This window comes from Phalaenopsis equestris, unplaced genomic scaffold (assembly GCF_001263595.1).
Source record: "Phalaenopsis equestris unplaced genomic scaffold, ASM126359v1 Scaffold000002, whole genome shotgun sequence".
In the NCBI taxonomy this organism is placed as follows: Eukaryota; Viridiplantae; Streptophyta; class Magnoliopsida; order Asparagales; family Orchidaceae; genus Phalaenopsis; species Phalaenopsis equestris.
Genome location: NW_018164444.1, coordinates 6,139,044 through 6,156,559, shown reverse-complemented (window position 1 = coordinate 6,156,559; position 17,516 = coordinate 6,139,044). Strand labels below are relative to the sequence as shown.

The following is a 17,516-nucleotide window of genomic DNA, read 5'->3' as shown; positions in this document are numbered from 1 at the left end:
TAATATATTAATTATTAATCAATTAATTCCACAAAAACATCGGCTCCTTCTCCTTCCCCTGCCGGCCGAAACCCTCCCTCCCCCGTTTACAGGTTTCGCCCAAAACCATCGCCGTCGTGACCTCCGAAACTCCCATCTTTCTCCTTTCGCTCCGCTCCGCTCCAAACCCGAAACCTTTGAGGAAGGTGAGCTTATTAGAGCCATTATTTGCTCTTCCCCGATTCACAAGGATTCAGTAAATCCTGGATTTACGGCTAAAATCCGTGAAGTCCGGATTTGTCAAATCTGCGGCTTTATTTGTCCAAACTGACCGTCTGGCAAGATTTACGCCCAAAGCCAGGTTAAATTCTGGCTAAATCCTTTGCCAGACAGCCCCTAAATCCCGGAGCAAGTTGGGTGGATTCAGGAGATTTAGCAGAAAGAATCGCGGGAAGGAGAAGATAGGGGAAAGAATACCATGGATTTGGTTTTTTGGGGGGAATAATTTGTACATACACGATTTAGTTATTTGATTGTTTGGCTATAGAAGTCTCTTTCAAGTTGTAAATAAAACTTTGATGGAAGTTGTTCTCCAATTATTTTAATTACTGTATTGTACTCATGATTCTGTGTATTTGTTTCCATATAGGTTGCCATTGTAGTTTTGTCCTCGTTGAAAATCTGAACAAGCAAAAGGAAGCGAAGTTAGCGGACATGGCTGAAGTAGTAAAATCTGACATCTGGGACCAAATTGAGCTCTCGGAAAGGTATAATTTTACCATCTTCTTGATTTTGTTTCATCTACGCCTTCAGTTTATTCATACTTTATTTATGTTGGAAAAGCTGTTATTTTTATGTTTGTTAGAATAAGAATTTGTAATAAAGCTTTACTATGATAAAAATTAATAATTAAATCAAATTTAATTCAATTTAAATATAGTTTCTAATAATGCTAACTAATAACTAATCATTTACTAAATTAATTAATCATTAATAAATATTAAATAATTATTTATTAAATAATAATTTAACATTCATATATCAATATTTATGTAGTAATTAATTATATTAATTATTAATTAGTTATATTTCAAGCAAATAAATGAAAATTTAATATATATATATACTTACACACGCACACGCACAAATTAACTAATAATTACTTATTATTTTGTTAAATAAGTGAATATTTAATACGTTTTTTTATTAATTAACTATCAAATAATTAAATAAATATGCAACTAACTACAATTAATATAATAATATATTAATTATTAATCAATTAATTCCACAAAAACATCGGCTCCTTCTCCTTCCCCTGCCGGCCGAAACCCTCTCTCCCCCGTTTACAGGTTTCGCCCAAAACCATCGCCGTCGTGACCTCCGAAACTCCCATCTTTCTCCTTTCGCTCCGCTCCGCTCCAAACCCGAAACCTTTGAGGAAGGTGAGCTTATTAGAGCCATTATTTGCTCTTCCCCGATTCACAAGGATTCAGTAAATCCTGGATTTACGGCTAAAATCCGTGAAGTCCGGATTTGTCAAATCTGCGGCTTTATTTGTCCAAACTGACCGTCTGGCAAGATTTACGCCCAAAGCCAGGTTAAATTCTGGCTAAATCCTTTGCCAGACAGCCCCTAAATCCCGGAGCAAGTTGGGTGGATTCAGGAGATTTAGCAGAAAGAATCGCGGGAAGGAGAAGATAGGGGAAAGAATACCATGGATTTGGTTTTTTGGGGGGAATAATTTGTACATACACGATTTAGTTATTTGATTGTTTGGCTATAGAAGTCTCTTTCAAGTTGTAAATAAAACTTTGATGGAAGTTGTTCTCCAATTATTTTAATTACTGTATTGTACTCATGATTCTGTGTATTTGTTTCCATATAGGTTGCCATTGTAGTTTTGTCCTCGTTGAAAATCTGAACAAGCAAAAGGAAGCGAAGTTAGCGGACATGGCTGAAGTAGTAAAATCTGACATCTGGGACCAAATTGAGCTCTCGGAAAGGTATAATTTTACCATCTTCTTGATTTTGTTTCATCTACGCCTTCAGTTTATTCATACTTTATTTATGTTGGAAAAGCTGTTATTTTGGTAGATTGTCCAGTTTTTTTGCATACAAACACATTAAGTATTATTTGAAAATAGGTATATGGTCTGTGGCCTTTTTACTGAAGCTTGCTCCCTCGCTTCTTCTCAAATTCAAAATTTAAGGACCTGTTCCTTGGAACAAATCCCTGATATTGAATTGTCTGGAATGATTGAGTCAGCTGGAATGGTGTTTGTTCAGTCATTGAGAGAATTGGGAAGGACAGCTGAATTGTTTGCTGAGCTTAAAATACTTTTTGGTTCAGTGGAAGCAATACCAATTCGTGTATTTCTAACGGGGACCTGCTTGCAAATATCTGAAGGAATAACTTCAAATCTTAGAACAATCTTTGAAGATTTTCTTAAGAAATGGAGATATGTGGATAACGATCATTATGTATTTCTTGAAGAAGACAATAATTTTTCAAAATGCCCATGGCAATCAGTTATGGATTCAGAAAAATATTTAGAAGTTGCAGAAGTTTTTGCTATGGTTCTCCTTGGGAAGGTTCTACATGAGCCTGAACTTGCCATTTCTTGGACAGAGAAATTAGATATGCCTGAAGATAAACGTCAGGTATGGTGTTTGATTTTTCCTCTTGAAATATAAGATATTTCATTAAAAATTCTGCTAAATTCAATAAATTTGGTAGTAAAGAAACTATGGTAAATTACGTTTGATTTTTTGTGGTTAAGTGCCTACTTGGGGTAGCTGTAAGTTATTAAAAAAACTGCGGAAAAGCTGTTTCTATATAAATGATATTTGTGCTCATGTGGTATAGTCCTGTTTATAACAAAATCAATTTTGCCAGCATATTTTATATTTGAAAATAAATATCCAGTTTAAATGTTATAAAATAAAAACTAGCACCGCACAAAACAACAACACAATAATCAAAATTAAAAATATGACTATTAAAATAACAATTCATAATATCATGATATTGTTTTTAAAATGCAGTTGATTAATGTCATCAGATAATCCTTCATCCAATGAAACTCTTTACGTCTGTTCACTATCGGTGGTGGAATCCTCGAACTGATCCGCCCACCTAAAGAAGTTGCAGTTCATTGTTCTATTCTTTGGACATCTGTAAAATTGTCCCTCTTAGTTGTGTGGTTGTCGGCAAATAAATATGAAACATTGTCACAATAACAATATAATGTTTTGGAGGTATCATAAGTCTTCGAGCTCATCTTTTCTTAAGGTTTAAAACCACAAAATACAAACCCATAAATGCAACATCAGTAATACTCTATTCTCTAAGACTTCACAGTTTCATAAAACTTGAATTGAGTATTTCTGAGTTCTTGTGGAAATTTTGAATAGGTAACTGTCGTGTGCACTATTTTCCTAACCAACCTAATAAAAGTGAAGCACCTGTCAAAAACAACCATGATATTTTGTTTTGGTGATCTGTGTCGCCCGATGGATATGATTTTTTCATTATTCGACACACATGCATCCACGTGTGTTCCATCGATTGCTCCAATATAATCTTAAAGCATTTAAAAAATGTATCCAAATTATCTTGTTTTTTTTTAATTCAGGAAAATATGAATGAATAGAACTCTTAAAATAGACAGATACCACGGGTCTTTTGAAATCTTTATGGGGGCCTTTGGAAGGTTGGGTCATTGGGTTTGATAAATTATGATAAGAAACTCACTAGAACATTCAACCCAATTGAAAAATATCTACTAATTATTTCAGATGAGTGTTGGAATCGTTCTATGATTCCTCTTATAGATTAATTATGTGATAAAATGTAGAGGGTTATTGCTAACGTCTCTTTGGAAGTCATCGTGGAAGAGCTATGAAGTCCATGGTTCTTCTGCAGTTCTTCCAAAAGATCAGTGAATACAGGTTGTGTCGTAAGAAACATATTGCTAGATTTTGTTAGATGCCCTTCAAACAACTTCTCAATCCACTTATGGCCAATGTATGAAAATTTCATGTAAGGAGAGCGAACAATATATGAGTTATAGTACTCATACATCAAACATAAGACAGCTACAATTATTCTTCTGTGTTTTTCTTTGTCTATGTTATTCATTGTTTATGCAGTTAACACACATAAGAATCACCGAATTAGCCATTATCAGATCATGTTTTAAACAAACAACAATCATAAATAAACTTTGAAAGACAAATAACAAGTTACAATCCAACTTCTCTCATAAATAAATAAAAATAGTAGTGTCCAAGTTAGAAGATCAAACTATATCCAAAGTAGCATTGATAATGTCCCAATGAAATACAAATATGAAATGTCTAACTGAAAAAAAAATGGAATTCAAGTATTCTTATTGTCATGAAAATAACGTAAATAATTGACCATACAGTCAGGGGTAATCCTCATAAAGAACTATGTCTGGTTCGAGTCATCAAACAACTTCATAGAAAACAAGTATAACCATATGTCATTGTAAATTTTTGGAGTTTCTTCGAGAATTCATATTACTTGCTGAATAGAAGTTGCTTATGAAATGTCAAGATCATTAGCGATGAAACAATTAAGTGTGAAATTTGGTTTCTAATAAAAACAATACCTAATTCTTTTTCTCAACCCTAAGACGTTTAGATCGACTAGTAGATTCAACTTCATTGAGGTTAGGGTTGTGGCATTCATTGGAACTAGCAATTATTTTGACATACACGTGCTCAACTATGCCAGCAAGCCTTGTCTCGTTAGAGGTTCATGCATGATCACCCAGACAATGACTTTACCAAACATACGATCCAACTTTTTGTTAAGGTCAGGGTTAATACCACTGAACTTAAGTTTTTTACATTTGAAACGACCAACAAATCAATGAATTATTCATATGCTGATGTAATTGAAGAAATAAATAATTGGCAAGGGACTGCACGTTTAATAAATTCTCAACACAAATCTCTCAGCTTGTCATTCTTCTGAAGCATTGATGGTTCGCTTTATCGGGTCCCAAGCTTGTGGATCCACGTTTTAACTCATTCCATGTTTTTCAATCATTTTTTGACTGTTCCCACTTGTTTTTCAATTGCATCCTATCATGTTTTCTTCATTTGCGCTCTCTGAACTTCTTTATTATATTTGACAACCCTCGTTAAAATAAGTGGTTGGCCTATTTTCTAATTCCACCTCTTTAAGATAGGTCACAAAACATTATTTTGATATCCTTATTCCACATGAGATATGAGCCAATTTCTTGTCTTTACTATGTTGATACTAGCTTGAACATTGCCATCCCCAACAACACAACTACAAACATCACGAAGACCACCACCATAATCACCAAAAAAAAAATACCACCAGCATCGACACACTTCACCAATATCACCACCATCCCAACACCAAGCATTGCCATCACCAACAACACAACTACAAACATCACGAAGGCCACCACCATAATCACAAAAAAAAAAAATACCACCAGCATCGCACACTTCACCAATATCACCACCATCCCAACACCAAAAAACTACCACCAACATCCACACACACCACCAACATCCACACACACCACCAACAACACCATAAACAACGCGACCAACATGACACAGGTAAACCATCACCAACAACACCACCAACATGACACAACATCACCACCAATAGCACCGCCGCCATGACACTGAAGAGCCACCCCTGACATCTACACACACTACCAACAACACCACCACCAGCACTACCACCATGTAACCAAAACCCCATGACACAAAACAACCTCACCCAACACACACACACACTACCATGGAACAACATCACTACCAACATCACATACCGGGGTTTTTTTTTTGTGACAAAAAAAAAAAAAAAAAAAAAAAAAAAAAGACCACCACTACAAACATCACTACCAACATAACATTGCTTAATCTAACAAAGACCACAAACCACCAACAAGACAATCAACGAGTAGAGCAGCAAGTCTGTTCCAATTGAACCAAAAATAAAAGAGAGGGGAGGGCCTCAACTGAGCAAACCACATTGGGCAAAAAAAAATTCTTTCCGGAGAGGCCAAGAAATAGCAAAAAATGAACCACAGACCAAGTAAAAGTCAGTATTCACTTAGGGCTTCAAATCATGCTCTTCCCACATATCCTTCCAAAATATAACAGAGAGCACAAGCTTGATAGGTAAAAGAAATTGTCAGAAATCACGTAGAGGCGCACATAGAAACCTTCCCACATGGATGATAGAGCAAAGGCTGCACTGGCAACGAAACAAAAACCAAAAATCGCAAATAAACCAAAATTATAAACTGCAAGTAGCAAGCCACAAATGACAAACCTCAAACCATAACCTTATATCAACACCAATAGTATAGGGTAGAGATTACCGGTGCTTTGAAATGGGAGAGTGACTTCAGAACCAAATATCAGAGAGAAGGGAAGAATGAAGGAGGAGAAATGCCATCGGAACCACCGACCACAGAAAGGGGGGAGAGAAGGAGGAGCTAGGGCAGATGATCGCGAGAGAAGCACAACAGGGTCGCGGGATCGAAAAGAGAAGAAGAGGGCAATGGTCAAACATAACGTGAGGGTAGCGTGATATTATTTAGCGAACGAAACGGGTGCCGCGGGTTATATATATACTTAATCATAAAATAATCTTAAGGTTTCAAATTATCGTGTTATCTCTTGAATGAAATTTCCTGATATTATTTTAAATGGTTTTTTTTTAAAAAAAGGAGAGATACTTTGAAAACATTCCATCCTTCCATTTAATTGGTAAATTCTTTTTGTGAAAATTTTTAGAACCGTTTAATTGCTCCCAATGGCCGTAAGATTATTCCTCAAATTAATTAAAAACAAAGGCTCTTCTAAAAATGATGTCTTGAGCTAAATTCATTTGTAGGATCGATGGAGCACATGCCTGTCCACCGTGAATTGTGGATTCCATTTTGAACTATCCTTTATTTTTAGGAAGATTTACATACTTACCACTCAATTTCTATGTATTTACATATCTAACAACAAAACTTCAATTTTTATGTATTGGTCAACTTGCCTATGCATCATGAAAAAGTGTATTCCTCTTTTAAAAGTTAAAACAAATGTTATTTTTGATGTGATGCGAAAGATTTGTGTTGTATGTACCTAAATGTCCCTTATTTTTACTCAAACTGGATGCAAGAACCGCTTGTGTGTTCCTTGGAGATGATTCGAGTGCAAGTGCCAGGGCGGAGCTCCATCCATAGTCTCAGCAAGTTTGTCTTAACTGTAGCTTCTATTTCAAATGGAGTGCATTTTAGGAGTCTAGAGATTTTTTAACGGATTCCTTTACTGAAGAACACTATTTACATGCATAACTAGACTTTTTGACCCAATTTGGGGCTCAAACAGGGACTTCAAGATGAAGTATTTCTGGTATCTTCTAGTGTTGCAGTATAGAAAGGGGAACCATAATTTCTCGCATTATCTCGGAATTTATCTTGTTACAAATTCTTATTTACGTTGTGGTATCCTGAGCTGGTAAGAATGCAAAAGATTTAATCCATGAACAAAAAGTCATAGTTAATGGAGCTTAAACATTAAAATCATGCTTACACAATGTGGGTTAAATCTCTAAGTGTTTTTAATTTTTGTAACTCTCATCTTTCTTCCCCCTTTAATTGTTATTAATTTTCCTGACCTTTATCTTCTCATTGTCATCCGCAGCTTGCAGTCTCCTCTCTTTCATTAACTAATTTTATTTCCTAATCAGATAACATGAGGCCATTCGTGTTATTCACTTATGTTAACTAGCGTATCATATTTTTTTTTGGTCGTAATGAGTGTTCTTTTCACACTTTTGTTGCAGTTTCCACAATTAATCAATGATGTATATTTGCATTTCAAAATATATTAGAATGTAAAATTAATAGTTTTCTAAATTAGTTTAATCAGTTATTATAGCATAGTTTTTGCTGTCAAACTAGAAGGCAAAATAGTTTGAATACCTGCTGTCATAAAGGAAATAGTTATCAACGAAGACCATAAAGAAAGAGCAATATAAAGTGTGCGAGGGATAGAGGGTGGGACAGAGAAAGAGGGAAAGGTTGGGAGAAATAGAAATAGAGATAGGGAAGGTGTGAGGAAGAGTGAGAGAGAGATGGAAAAGAAATAGCAGTAGGGGGAAGAGAGGGAGAGTGAAAAAGGAAGAGAGAGCAGCAAGGTAAAGGAAGTGAGAGGGAGAGAGAAGAGGGAGAGAGAGAAGAGGGGAGAGAGAGTGAGAATAAAAGAGTGATATGAAAGAAATAGCGAGAGGGGAAAGAGAGAGAGAGAGAGAGAGAGAGAGAGAGAGAGAGAGGGGGTGGGGGAGAGAGAGAGAGTGGGTAGGTAGAGAGAGTGAGAGTGAGATAGGGAAGGGTAGAGAGAGAGTGAGAGTGAGTGAGTTAGAGAGAGAGAGTGAGAGAGAGAGAGAGAAAGAGGGAGGGTGAGGGAGGGAGAAAGAGAAAAATATAGAGATAAAGAGGAGAGAGAAATAAATAGGTGAAGAGAGAGAGAGAAGAGAAAACAAGAGAAAAAGTTATAGAGAAGTAGAGTGACAGAGAAATTGTGACGGTTATTGAGATTGGGAGGGAGGGAGGGGAGAGGGAGATAGTGAGGTTAAAAGGAGAAGAGAGAGCGAGAAACGAGAAAGAAAGAGAGAGAGTGAGTGACAGAGATTGCGAGGGAGAGAGAGAGGGAGGGAGAGAGTGCTAGAGTTGCAAAGGGTTTTTTGGCTTGAATTTTAGCTACAGGCCTTGGTTATACAATCTTTTTGTTCAGATTTTTTAAGTAATTTGTTCGCATCAGATGATATCAAACTAGGTCACAAATTATAGTCCCATGTTGCTTAATCAGGGTCCAAGGTAGAGAAAATGATTGAGGATGATGAATTTTAGGGGTATCAAGGGAGCATGTTGATCACAATCTCATTTATCTTGCTTTCAACAATGGGCGAGCAAGTCATTTAATTGTATTTGGCTGTGATTGAGTATTGGTTCATATGTAGTGTGGTTTCTCTATACTTGTGGATCTTTCTCTTGAATTTTAGCTACAGAGCCTTGGTTTTACTATCTCTTTTTGTTTAGATTTTTTTAGTAATTTGTTCGCATCAAATGATATCAAATTATGGCACAAATTATAATCCCCAGTTGCTTAATTAGGGTCCACGGTAGAGAAAATGATTGAGGATGATGAATTTTAGGGGTATCAAGGGAGCATGATGACCACGATCTCATTTATCTTGCGTTCAACAATGGATGAGCAAGTCATATAATTATATTTGGCTTTGATTGAGGATTGGTTCATATGTTGTATGGATTCTCTATAATCATGGTTCTTTGGCTTGAAGTTTAGCTATAGAGCCTTGGTTTTTCTCTCTCTTTTTGGTCAGATTTTTTGAGTAATTTGTTTGCATCAAATGATGTCAAACTAGGTCACAGATTATAATCCCCAGCTGCTTAATCAGGGTTCAAGATAGAGAAAATGATTGAGGATTTCTAAGAAACATTATAATGTTTGTTTATAAAGTCTTGGTTGTGCTTTCTTCACAATTTGAGCATGTGCAACGATGGATTGTGCTAAGTCATGCAACCTTAAATGGTATAAGAGTAGGTTTGAATCCCTAGTGGTGCAATCCACCTTCCAAGAGGGATAGAACGATAAACTTTTAGGAGAACATGATAACAATTATTATGTCTCTTGAACCAATGGTGGATGATTGAGTCATGAACTTGTATTTGACAATGATGGACAAGTGAGTCGTGGATTGTGTAAATTTTTGCACCTGTGGATTGTGTAAAATTTATTGGACTTTTTGCCATTAGACCTTGATTGTGCCTTTTGCGTGTTAGTATGAACTTTTGAATTAGTAGGTTGCACTGAGTTGTACTATGCTACTTTTTGTTGGAATAGTTTGCATATCTTGCAAGGTACACCAAAATATTTTTGGCATTCATATCTAAAGGATTTTTTCCAAGCTTTTATGATTTATAGTGTGCGTTATTTTCTTTAACTTTTTTTTTGCTTTAATTTTTTTTGTTGGATGCATAAACTTTTATTATGGGAGGGTTTAGTGTGATTATGGTGCCCATTACATTTTGCTTAAAATCCAAAATTTTCAGAAGAGGACAAGAGCAACAAAACCGTTTTGAAACTATCAAAGAACCTCCAAGTTCAGCTCATGTATTTGCTCTTCAAACTCTGACAAACCTTTCCAAGTGAATACCAATGTCTCCGCCATTGGACTTAAAATTGTTCATTCTCATGTGGATCGACCCATCGAATTTTTAATTGAAAAATTCGGCGACACAAGAGAAAAAGTGGGCAATTTACGAAAATGAGTTATATGACATTATTATACCACTCAAACAATGTGAACAATATTTATTGCATCAAAATTTTGTGCTATTCAGTGACCACCAAATGTTACAATTACTAAATTCACAAAAATCATTTAGTTGGATGCATGTCTGTTGGGCACTCTTTCTACAAAAGTTTAGTTTTGTGTATATGCATAAGACATGCTCCTGAAATCATGTACCAAATGTAGTCAGCCGACGGTCCTCCCTCTTAATCACATTACAGACTGAAATGATAGGGTTGGATGCCTTAAAAGAACTATATAGTAGCAATCCTGATTCTCCAATCCATGGTAGCAGTGCAGAAAATCTCATCCCATATAAGAGTATTCCGTTAGACGTCATTTTTTATTTAACGTAAATTAATTATGCATTTCAGATGCAGTTCTGTGGCAACTAATAATTAAGAAAGTACACACAGGTAGTAGGAAAGCTCACGATGACAAAACTTTATCCCAGCTACAAGGCAGATTCCACAACTTTTGTTTGGATGTTGTGAGATTCATTGAGAAAGTTGCCAAATATGCTAAGGAACATTTAAAAACACAGATTTGCATGTACCAGTTTCTAATCTTGATTAGATATGGGAAAACTTGTCTTGGCTGAGTTGGGGATACCACGAACAAAGCAAGCATTGGATTCTATTATGATGGTCATGGATAGATTTTCAAAGATGACACACTTCGTCTCTTGTTGGAAAATATTTGTTGCTAAATTTACTTGCTTGAATGGTCTTTTGTGGAGCCTCATATTTGTTGAGACTCCAAATTCATTAGCTGCTTCTTGATAGAATTATGGAAGTGGTTACAAACATATATGCGACTTAGCTCAGCTTATCATTTTTAATCAGATGGCCAACCTGAAGTTGCTAACAGCACTCACAGGAATATGTTGCACTGTAGAGCATCCTAAACGTTGGGATGAAGTGTTGGGGCAAGCTAAATTCGATGACAACACCATGCCCAATTGATCTTCTGGGAGGCCTACTTTTAGTATCATTTATATTAAAATGCTGAATCATGCAATAGATATTGTAGTGCTTCCAAAATGTAATAACAAAACTGTTGAAAACATGATAAGTGACTTCTCTGAATTACTGAAGAAGTCTAATCACAATTACTTAATTTGAACTCAATATAAACAAGCTGCGTATCTTCTTCGGCCATGCACAGTATTTGATCTGGGCGACCTTGTCATGGATCGTCATTGATAAGGACAATTTTGAGCTGGAACTTGCTCCAACCTCAGCCCACGAAAACTTGGACATTTTTAAATAATTAAAAGAATTAGTGCAATGCCTACATTGTAGATCTTCCACTCAACATTCACACTTCTTCAACTTACAGTATCTGTGGCACATATGCACAAATACTCAACTCGAGATGAGTTCTTTTGAATCGAGGGAGATCTAAAGCTGAGCATTATAACCTGGGAGCATCATAACACAAGGATTTGAACGAATCAATTTCTCATTTTGTTTTGCTGCAGTTTACTATCTTAACTTACAAGGAATGCTTTTCCATTCTGGTTTTTTCTGACTATTTTTAATACCATGTTAGTCGAATATGCATGTTTTTCCTCTTGTTAAAGCAGGGGATACAGTCATTGTAGTGAATTATGAACAAAATCTAGCTCCAGTTTTTGTCCTTTTTCCTAGCTTGCTTTGTTTTTTGTCATGCTCCTTCGGCAGTATACAATTCGATTAAGCGGAAATTAATATACAGCATACCTTGTGCCGCTCAAAAACCAAGGAAGCCTTGTATAAATTGTTTATTTGTTCAAAGAATAGTTCATAAAATTTATGTTTTTGTTGCTTTTAGATTAAACAACTTATAACCGCATTACAGGCTTAAAATAAAATTGAAATGCGGATTGAACAAAAAGAGGTACTGAGAAAGTCACAATTCTTGTAAAGCATGTGTTATGTGCAATCATAAATGCTTTTTCCTCACAATCACCAAGTTTTTTTATTTTATTTTATTTATTGTTAATATTTTGTTCTATCTTGATATAGGACATGCTGAGGAAACTGCATTCATTATATGTTGCTGCAAACTCTAGTTCTTCTCTCAGTCCAGAAGCTTTACAAACCAAAGAGAAGGCTGGTGAAACTCTCTCCCCAACTGAAGTTCTTGAGAAATCCACAAACTCAAGTAACCATATGAATGGATGTGGATCAAAATTAGCTTCTACGAAAGTTATGAATCCATCAATTAAGAATTTAACACATCGAAGCAGCCCATTTTGGTGGTTTTCTACTGTTCGCTTGAAGTTGGGCGGCATTCATCTGGCTCTACCTCGGGGAAGAATTATATTAGTTGGACTCATTATGGCGTTTGCTTCTTATTTCTTTCAGAGGAAAGCTTCAGAACTCAGGAAGTAAGTTGCTTCATTTCTTTTCGGGGCATTTACATACATACAACACAATTCTTTTATATTTACATACCTAACACCTAAACTTTAATATTTACAAATATACCACTTGTTGAATTTCTACTCCAATTATGGCAATGAACTTAAGACACACTGATCAAGGCTTTGTACTATTAGTTTTGTTTACTTATGACCTTCAAATAACAATAAATTTAAGGCACATAAATTGAGGCTCTATACCGTTAGATTTATCTCTATGATTCTCATTTTGTTATCTGTATGCTTTTTGAAAAGATCGCCGACACCTATTAATTTTTCCCTCATTGTTTTGTTTTATTTCTATTTTGTAATGCCTATGGGAGATGTATATATATCTCTCCTTTTGTGCAAAGAAAAGTGAAGTCCCTTGATAGTTTCTTCAATTGTTTTATTTTCTGTATGATATCTGAGCAAGGTTAGGGTGTTTCTTCCAACATTTGTTTCTTCCCCTTTCAACCTTAGTTCATGTTATCTAAGATTAGTGTTTTCATTTCCAACCGTTGTTCTTATTCTCTAAGGTTAGGATTTTCACTTTCAACCTTTATTTTTATTCTATAAGGTTAGAGTTTTCACTTCCAATTTTTATTTTCATTCTCTAAGGTTAGGGTTTCCACTCTCAGCCTTATCCCTCTTGCCAAGTTCTCATTTTGTTCACTATGTTGAGGTTCTTTGACTTCCATTCAAAAGAATCAATCATGATTAATGGCGAAATTTAGACCAAGGAGAACTACAAGTATTTCAAACATCTTTTCTATTGAACAGGGGAACTTGTATTTAAATGATCCCAAATCATGAAGACCTTTATAAAGGGAAAAGGAAAGCTCTAGCACCTTGTAGTTCCAACTTCAGAGCCTAAAGACCCAAAGTTATTTTTTTAGAAGAAATTGATTACATGATCATGAGATGTTTGTGGAGCACCATGCTACCGGAAATCAGTGTGTGGTTTTTTATGTATCTCACAACATAAATATGCTTCGGACATATTGAAAAAAATCAAGATGAAAAATTGCATGTCGTGTGAAACTCCAACTGAACCATAATAAAAATTAAACTTTGATGAAAAAGCTAATGTAGATACAAGACAATATTCCCAAGAAAATCATCGGGTCAATATATTCACAAAAAGGATTTTGCAGCCTAATATTTAAAAATATCATAAGAAAACTTGGAATTGTAGTTCTCTACCATCCAGTTTGAGGGGGAATGTTCAAATCATAACAAAGAATTTAAGGCACATGGATCAAAACTTGTAACATTGGATATGTTTACTTACAACCTTTGAATAAAAAAGAACTTAAGGCACAAAGACTGAGGCTCTATACCGTTAGATCTGTCTTTCTATGACCCTGATGTTCTAATCCATCTGCTTTCCTATAGGATCGCTGATCCCTATTATTTTTTCTCTCATTTTTTTGTTTTATTCCAATTTTGTATACCTATGAGAGATGTATATATGTCTCTCCTTTTGTGCAAAGAAAAGTGAAGGCTTAGGGTCTGTTTGGGGCAGTTGCAACTTATCCAGATAAACAGCTGATCCAGATAACTGTTGATCAACAGCTGATCCGAATAAGCTTGCTGACTGTTTGATTTGTATGTTTCGAAAACAACTGATTTGCAGTTGTTTCTAGATAAATGACCATTCTGCCCTAGTGCAGTAGTGTTGTTTGCAACAGAACTATCATAATTATATATTTGATATTTTATAATCAAAAACTCACTTTATATATATATACCTCAAGAGTAAACATCTATAATCTATGTTGTACAAGCTAAAATCAAGGATGATCTTATAAGACTCCAACAAAAAATTAGCTCTATGGTTTTTATTGTATTTCAACAACGTCTCTGATAACATTTCTTTGATTTCTTAATTCATTCAAGACTCCAACAAAAAATTAGCTCTATGATTTTTATTGTATTTCAACAATGTCTCTGATAACATTTCTTTGATTTCTTAATTCATTCTTCTTAAAAAAAATTCAATCAGGTGCCTGGTAGAACTACCCCAAAATGTGAAGAAGCATAAAGGTGTGAAGCACCGTAAAGAATAGGCAATTTTTGAGATTCCATCAGTTGGCTTGGATGCAATTAGAAATCAAAATTGATTTTGAATATTGCATACATAATGAACTCTCTTCAAATGATTTATAAATTCAAGTGAGAGGGAGCAAGGTTCGGTGAGAGCTCGACGCCGGAGGGGAAGAAGGTCGGCGGAACGTTGTCGCCGGTGAGAAAGAGAGGCCGCGTGTGCGGTTGGCCGAGAGGAGAGGAGGTTTGGACGGCTACACAAAAAAAATGACGCATCAGGTAGGAAGCACTGACACGGAAGAAAGGAGGATGCGAGGCGTTCACCGACGAGGAGCGGCGGCTAGCGTGCTTCGGGCGCGACGACATTCGGGCGAAAATGGCGAGAACGATGAGGGCAGCAGGGACGTGAGAGAGATGAGGGCAGCAGGGTAAAAGTTACGGAATGAATGCGGGCCGCAGGGTCGATCTTGCGACTGCGTTTATTATATAAATTCATACGTTGTTTCCGATTAATCTCTCCGAACACACGAAACAAACGGGCGGACGTCGTTTTTAAAATACTGCCAGCAGTTATAAACTTCCCCAAACAGGGCTTTGGTTTCTTCCATTGTGTATTTTGTCCACTCAAGAGGTTTTATGCCAGGTAGAAATTTCACTATTACTAACTTTTTAAAAGTGAAATACACCTTTTCATTCATAAATTTATACGACCAAACTTTTATAAATGTAAATAAAAAACTTTAGTTTTTACGTGCTTGATATGTAAATGCATAAAAATTGTGTGGTATTTATCTATCTCTTCTTCTTTTGCTTGCCCGCCCTTTTCATATTTTTAAACCGAGTGAAACCATTATGTTTGAAGTTTCTATGAAGTGATTGCTGGGATTTAACATAGGAGATGATTCCTTTAGTTTTAGTTAATTTTGTTGGATTAAATGTCAAATTGAGCAGTGATTGGTGGGATTTTAAATGTTTGTCCTAGACGGCCTCTTTACTTGTTTATGAAGGATTTCTCTTTGTTTAGATTCCTAGTTTTAATCAACTGTTTTATGTGAAAAGCTTGAATAAGATATTTTTAATAAGATTTTGGTACTTCAGCCACTTGAGAAACTTGAGAGACTTGAAACCAGGCATGTAAATGTGTCAAGTTGAGCTCAAGCTACTCTCATCCTAAGCTGGATTAATTAATCAAGTTCGAGCTCGAGCTTAATTCTTCCAGTTAGTGTTGGCTCACGAGCCAAGGCGGCTTGTTTATCATGAATGAGAGAAAATAATATTAATTTAAATTAATGTTAATAATAAGATAACCAATAAAATAAATACTCAGGAGATAAATAATAATAAATCACTTGAATTTAAATTATAGACTATTATTTTTTAAGCATTTTTCATAATTTAAAGATAAATTTTTGTATTTTAATATTATGTGAGTATATTTTATATTAAAATTATTTTAGATGAGCCGGACACAAGCTAACGAGTCGAGTCGGCTGGCTTGAGCTTTTGGTTTGTTGGCTCATTGAGCTCGGCTTACAAGCCACTTATTGAGCTGAACCCTAGCCAGCTCACGATTCGGCTTGGCTCAGTTACGCCCCAACTTGATATTGATCCAGGTTTCTCAAGACTGCCAACAATTGAAGGAAATTAGGGCTGTTGGCTCACTCATTATAAAATAATAAAATAATAATAAAATAATAAAAAAAACTTTCTTATTCTTCTTCAAATCCTATGCTCCTGTGGAAGTTTTGGGGAAGCTTCTTTTTATTTTTTTGTGCTCTCTCAATCCTTTGAACTCTCTTTTACCCATGTAAATCCACAGGTTTGCTTGGAGACAAGCTTTGCTCATACGGAGGGCTTTGATCGATGCTTGGCAGCTTGCATTCTCTGTTCAGGTGAATCCACTGGCTGCAGTTCAGCAGATCTCTGCTCCTAGGAGTAACAGGTGACAAGCTACAAAATGGAGCAGGGAAGAACTTCATTTAAAAATAAAGTACTTTGGAAATAATCATCAGCGATGTGAATAAATTGGTAATTCCTCCCTCTGCATGGTTATGAAAATATGAACTTTTCTGTTTATACTCAGCATAATTGCTGTTTTACAAAACTTGTAATGTCCTGAGGTTTGAGTTCATAATAATTTGAGTGGGTTTTTTGCTAAATGAGTTTCTGTTAATTCTGAAATTAACCTATTTGGAAATTTATGCCCTTTGAATTGGGTTTTACTAACAATTTCACCAAAAAGGCTTGGGCCATTCCTTGTGGAGCTTGATAAAGATGTTAGAGAGCTAAACGAAGCTGGATCAACTCAACCCATACCATGATTTAATCATATTTATCCAATTTGGTCATAACTTGGCCCCAAAAAACCACTTCTGTTCAACATGAGTCAAAACCATTCTAATGGCCAAACCAATTCAACCAACCTATCCAAATAGCTAGATCCTAAGTTAGGCCCAATAATAAGCTTGACCTATAATTGGGCCAATTAGCTATGGATTACCATGGAATGACATGGATCTAAAGTATAAATACCGGAACTTGTAGCCAATGAGGGTTTTCCACTATTCAGCCTCAAAATACAGTGCTAATCACTATTTGACATAAACCTCACCTTCCACTTGGCTTCCATGGTAATTGTCAACCCATAAAATTGGTGTAAATCATGATTAAAAGCTCATTTTTGGGTGATTAAGAAAACCA

The 17,516-nt window shown here is 35.6% G+C and overlaps 1 protein-coding gene across 2 annotated transcripts; it reads left to right on the top strand.

Moving 5' to 3' along the window:
* Positions 1–1,278: 1,278 nt before the first annotated feature.
* On the top strand, positions 1,279–17,224 carry LOC110022198 (protein APEM9-like). Of its 2 annotated transcripts, none has more exons than XM_020721034.1 (5): positions 1,279–1,424; positions 1,868–1,985; positions 2,193–2,643; positions 12,391–12,755; positions 16,636–17,224. In XM_020721034.1, exons 2-5 carry the CDS (start codon positions 1,933–1,935, stop codon positions 16,760–16,762), a joined length of 996 nt encoding a protein of 331 aa, XP_020576693.1. In that variant the 5' UTR covers positions 1,279–1,424; positions 1,868–1,932; the 3' UTR covers positions 16,763–17,224. The 2 variants fall into 2 exon arrangements, with proteins under 2 accessions (XP_020576693.1, XP_020576688.1); XM_020721029.1 differs by having other exon boundaries at positions 2,127–2,643; positions 16,636–17,038.
* Positions 17,225–17,516: the final 292 nt, after the last annotated feature.

Excerpts from the sequence above, each read along its gene's own strand:
- LOC110022198 (XM_020721029.1), top strand. The coding sequence starts at position 1,933 with ATGGCTGAAGTAGTAAAATCTGACATCTGGGACCAAATTGAGCTCTCG. Across the intron at positions 1,986-2,126 it reads CAAATTGAGCTCTCGGAAAG|GTATATGGTCTGTGGCCTTT; the intron begins GTATAATTTTAC and ends ATTTGAAAATAG. Across the intron at positions 2,644-12,390 it reads TGCCTGAAGATAAACGTCAG|GACATGCTGAGGAAACTGCA; the intron begins GTATGGTGTTTG and ends ATCTTGATATAG.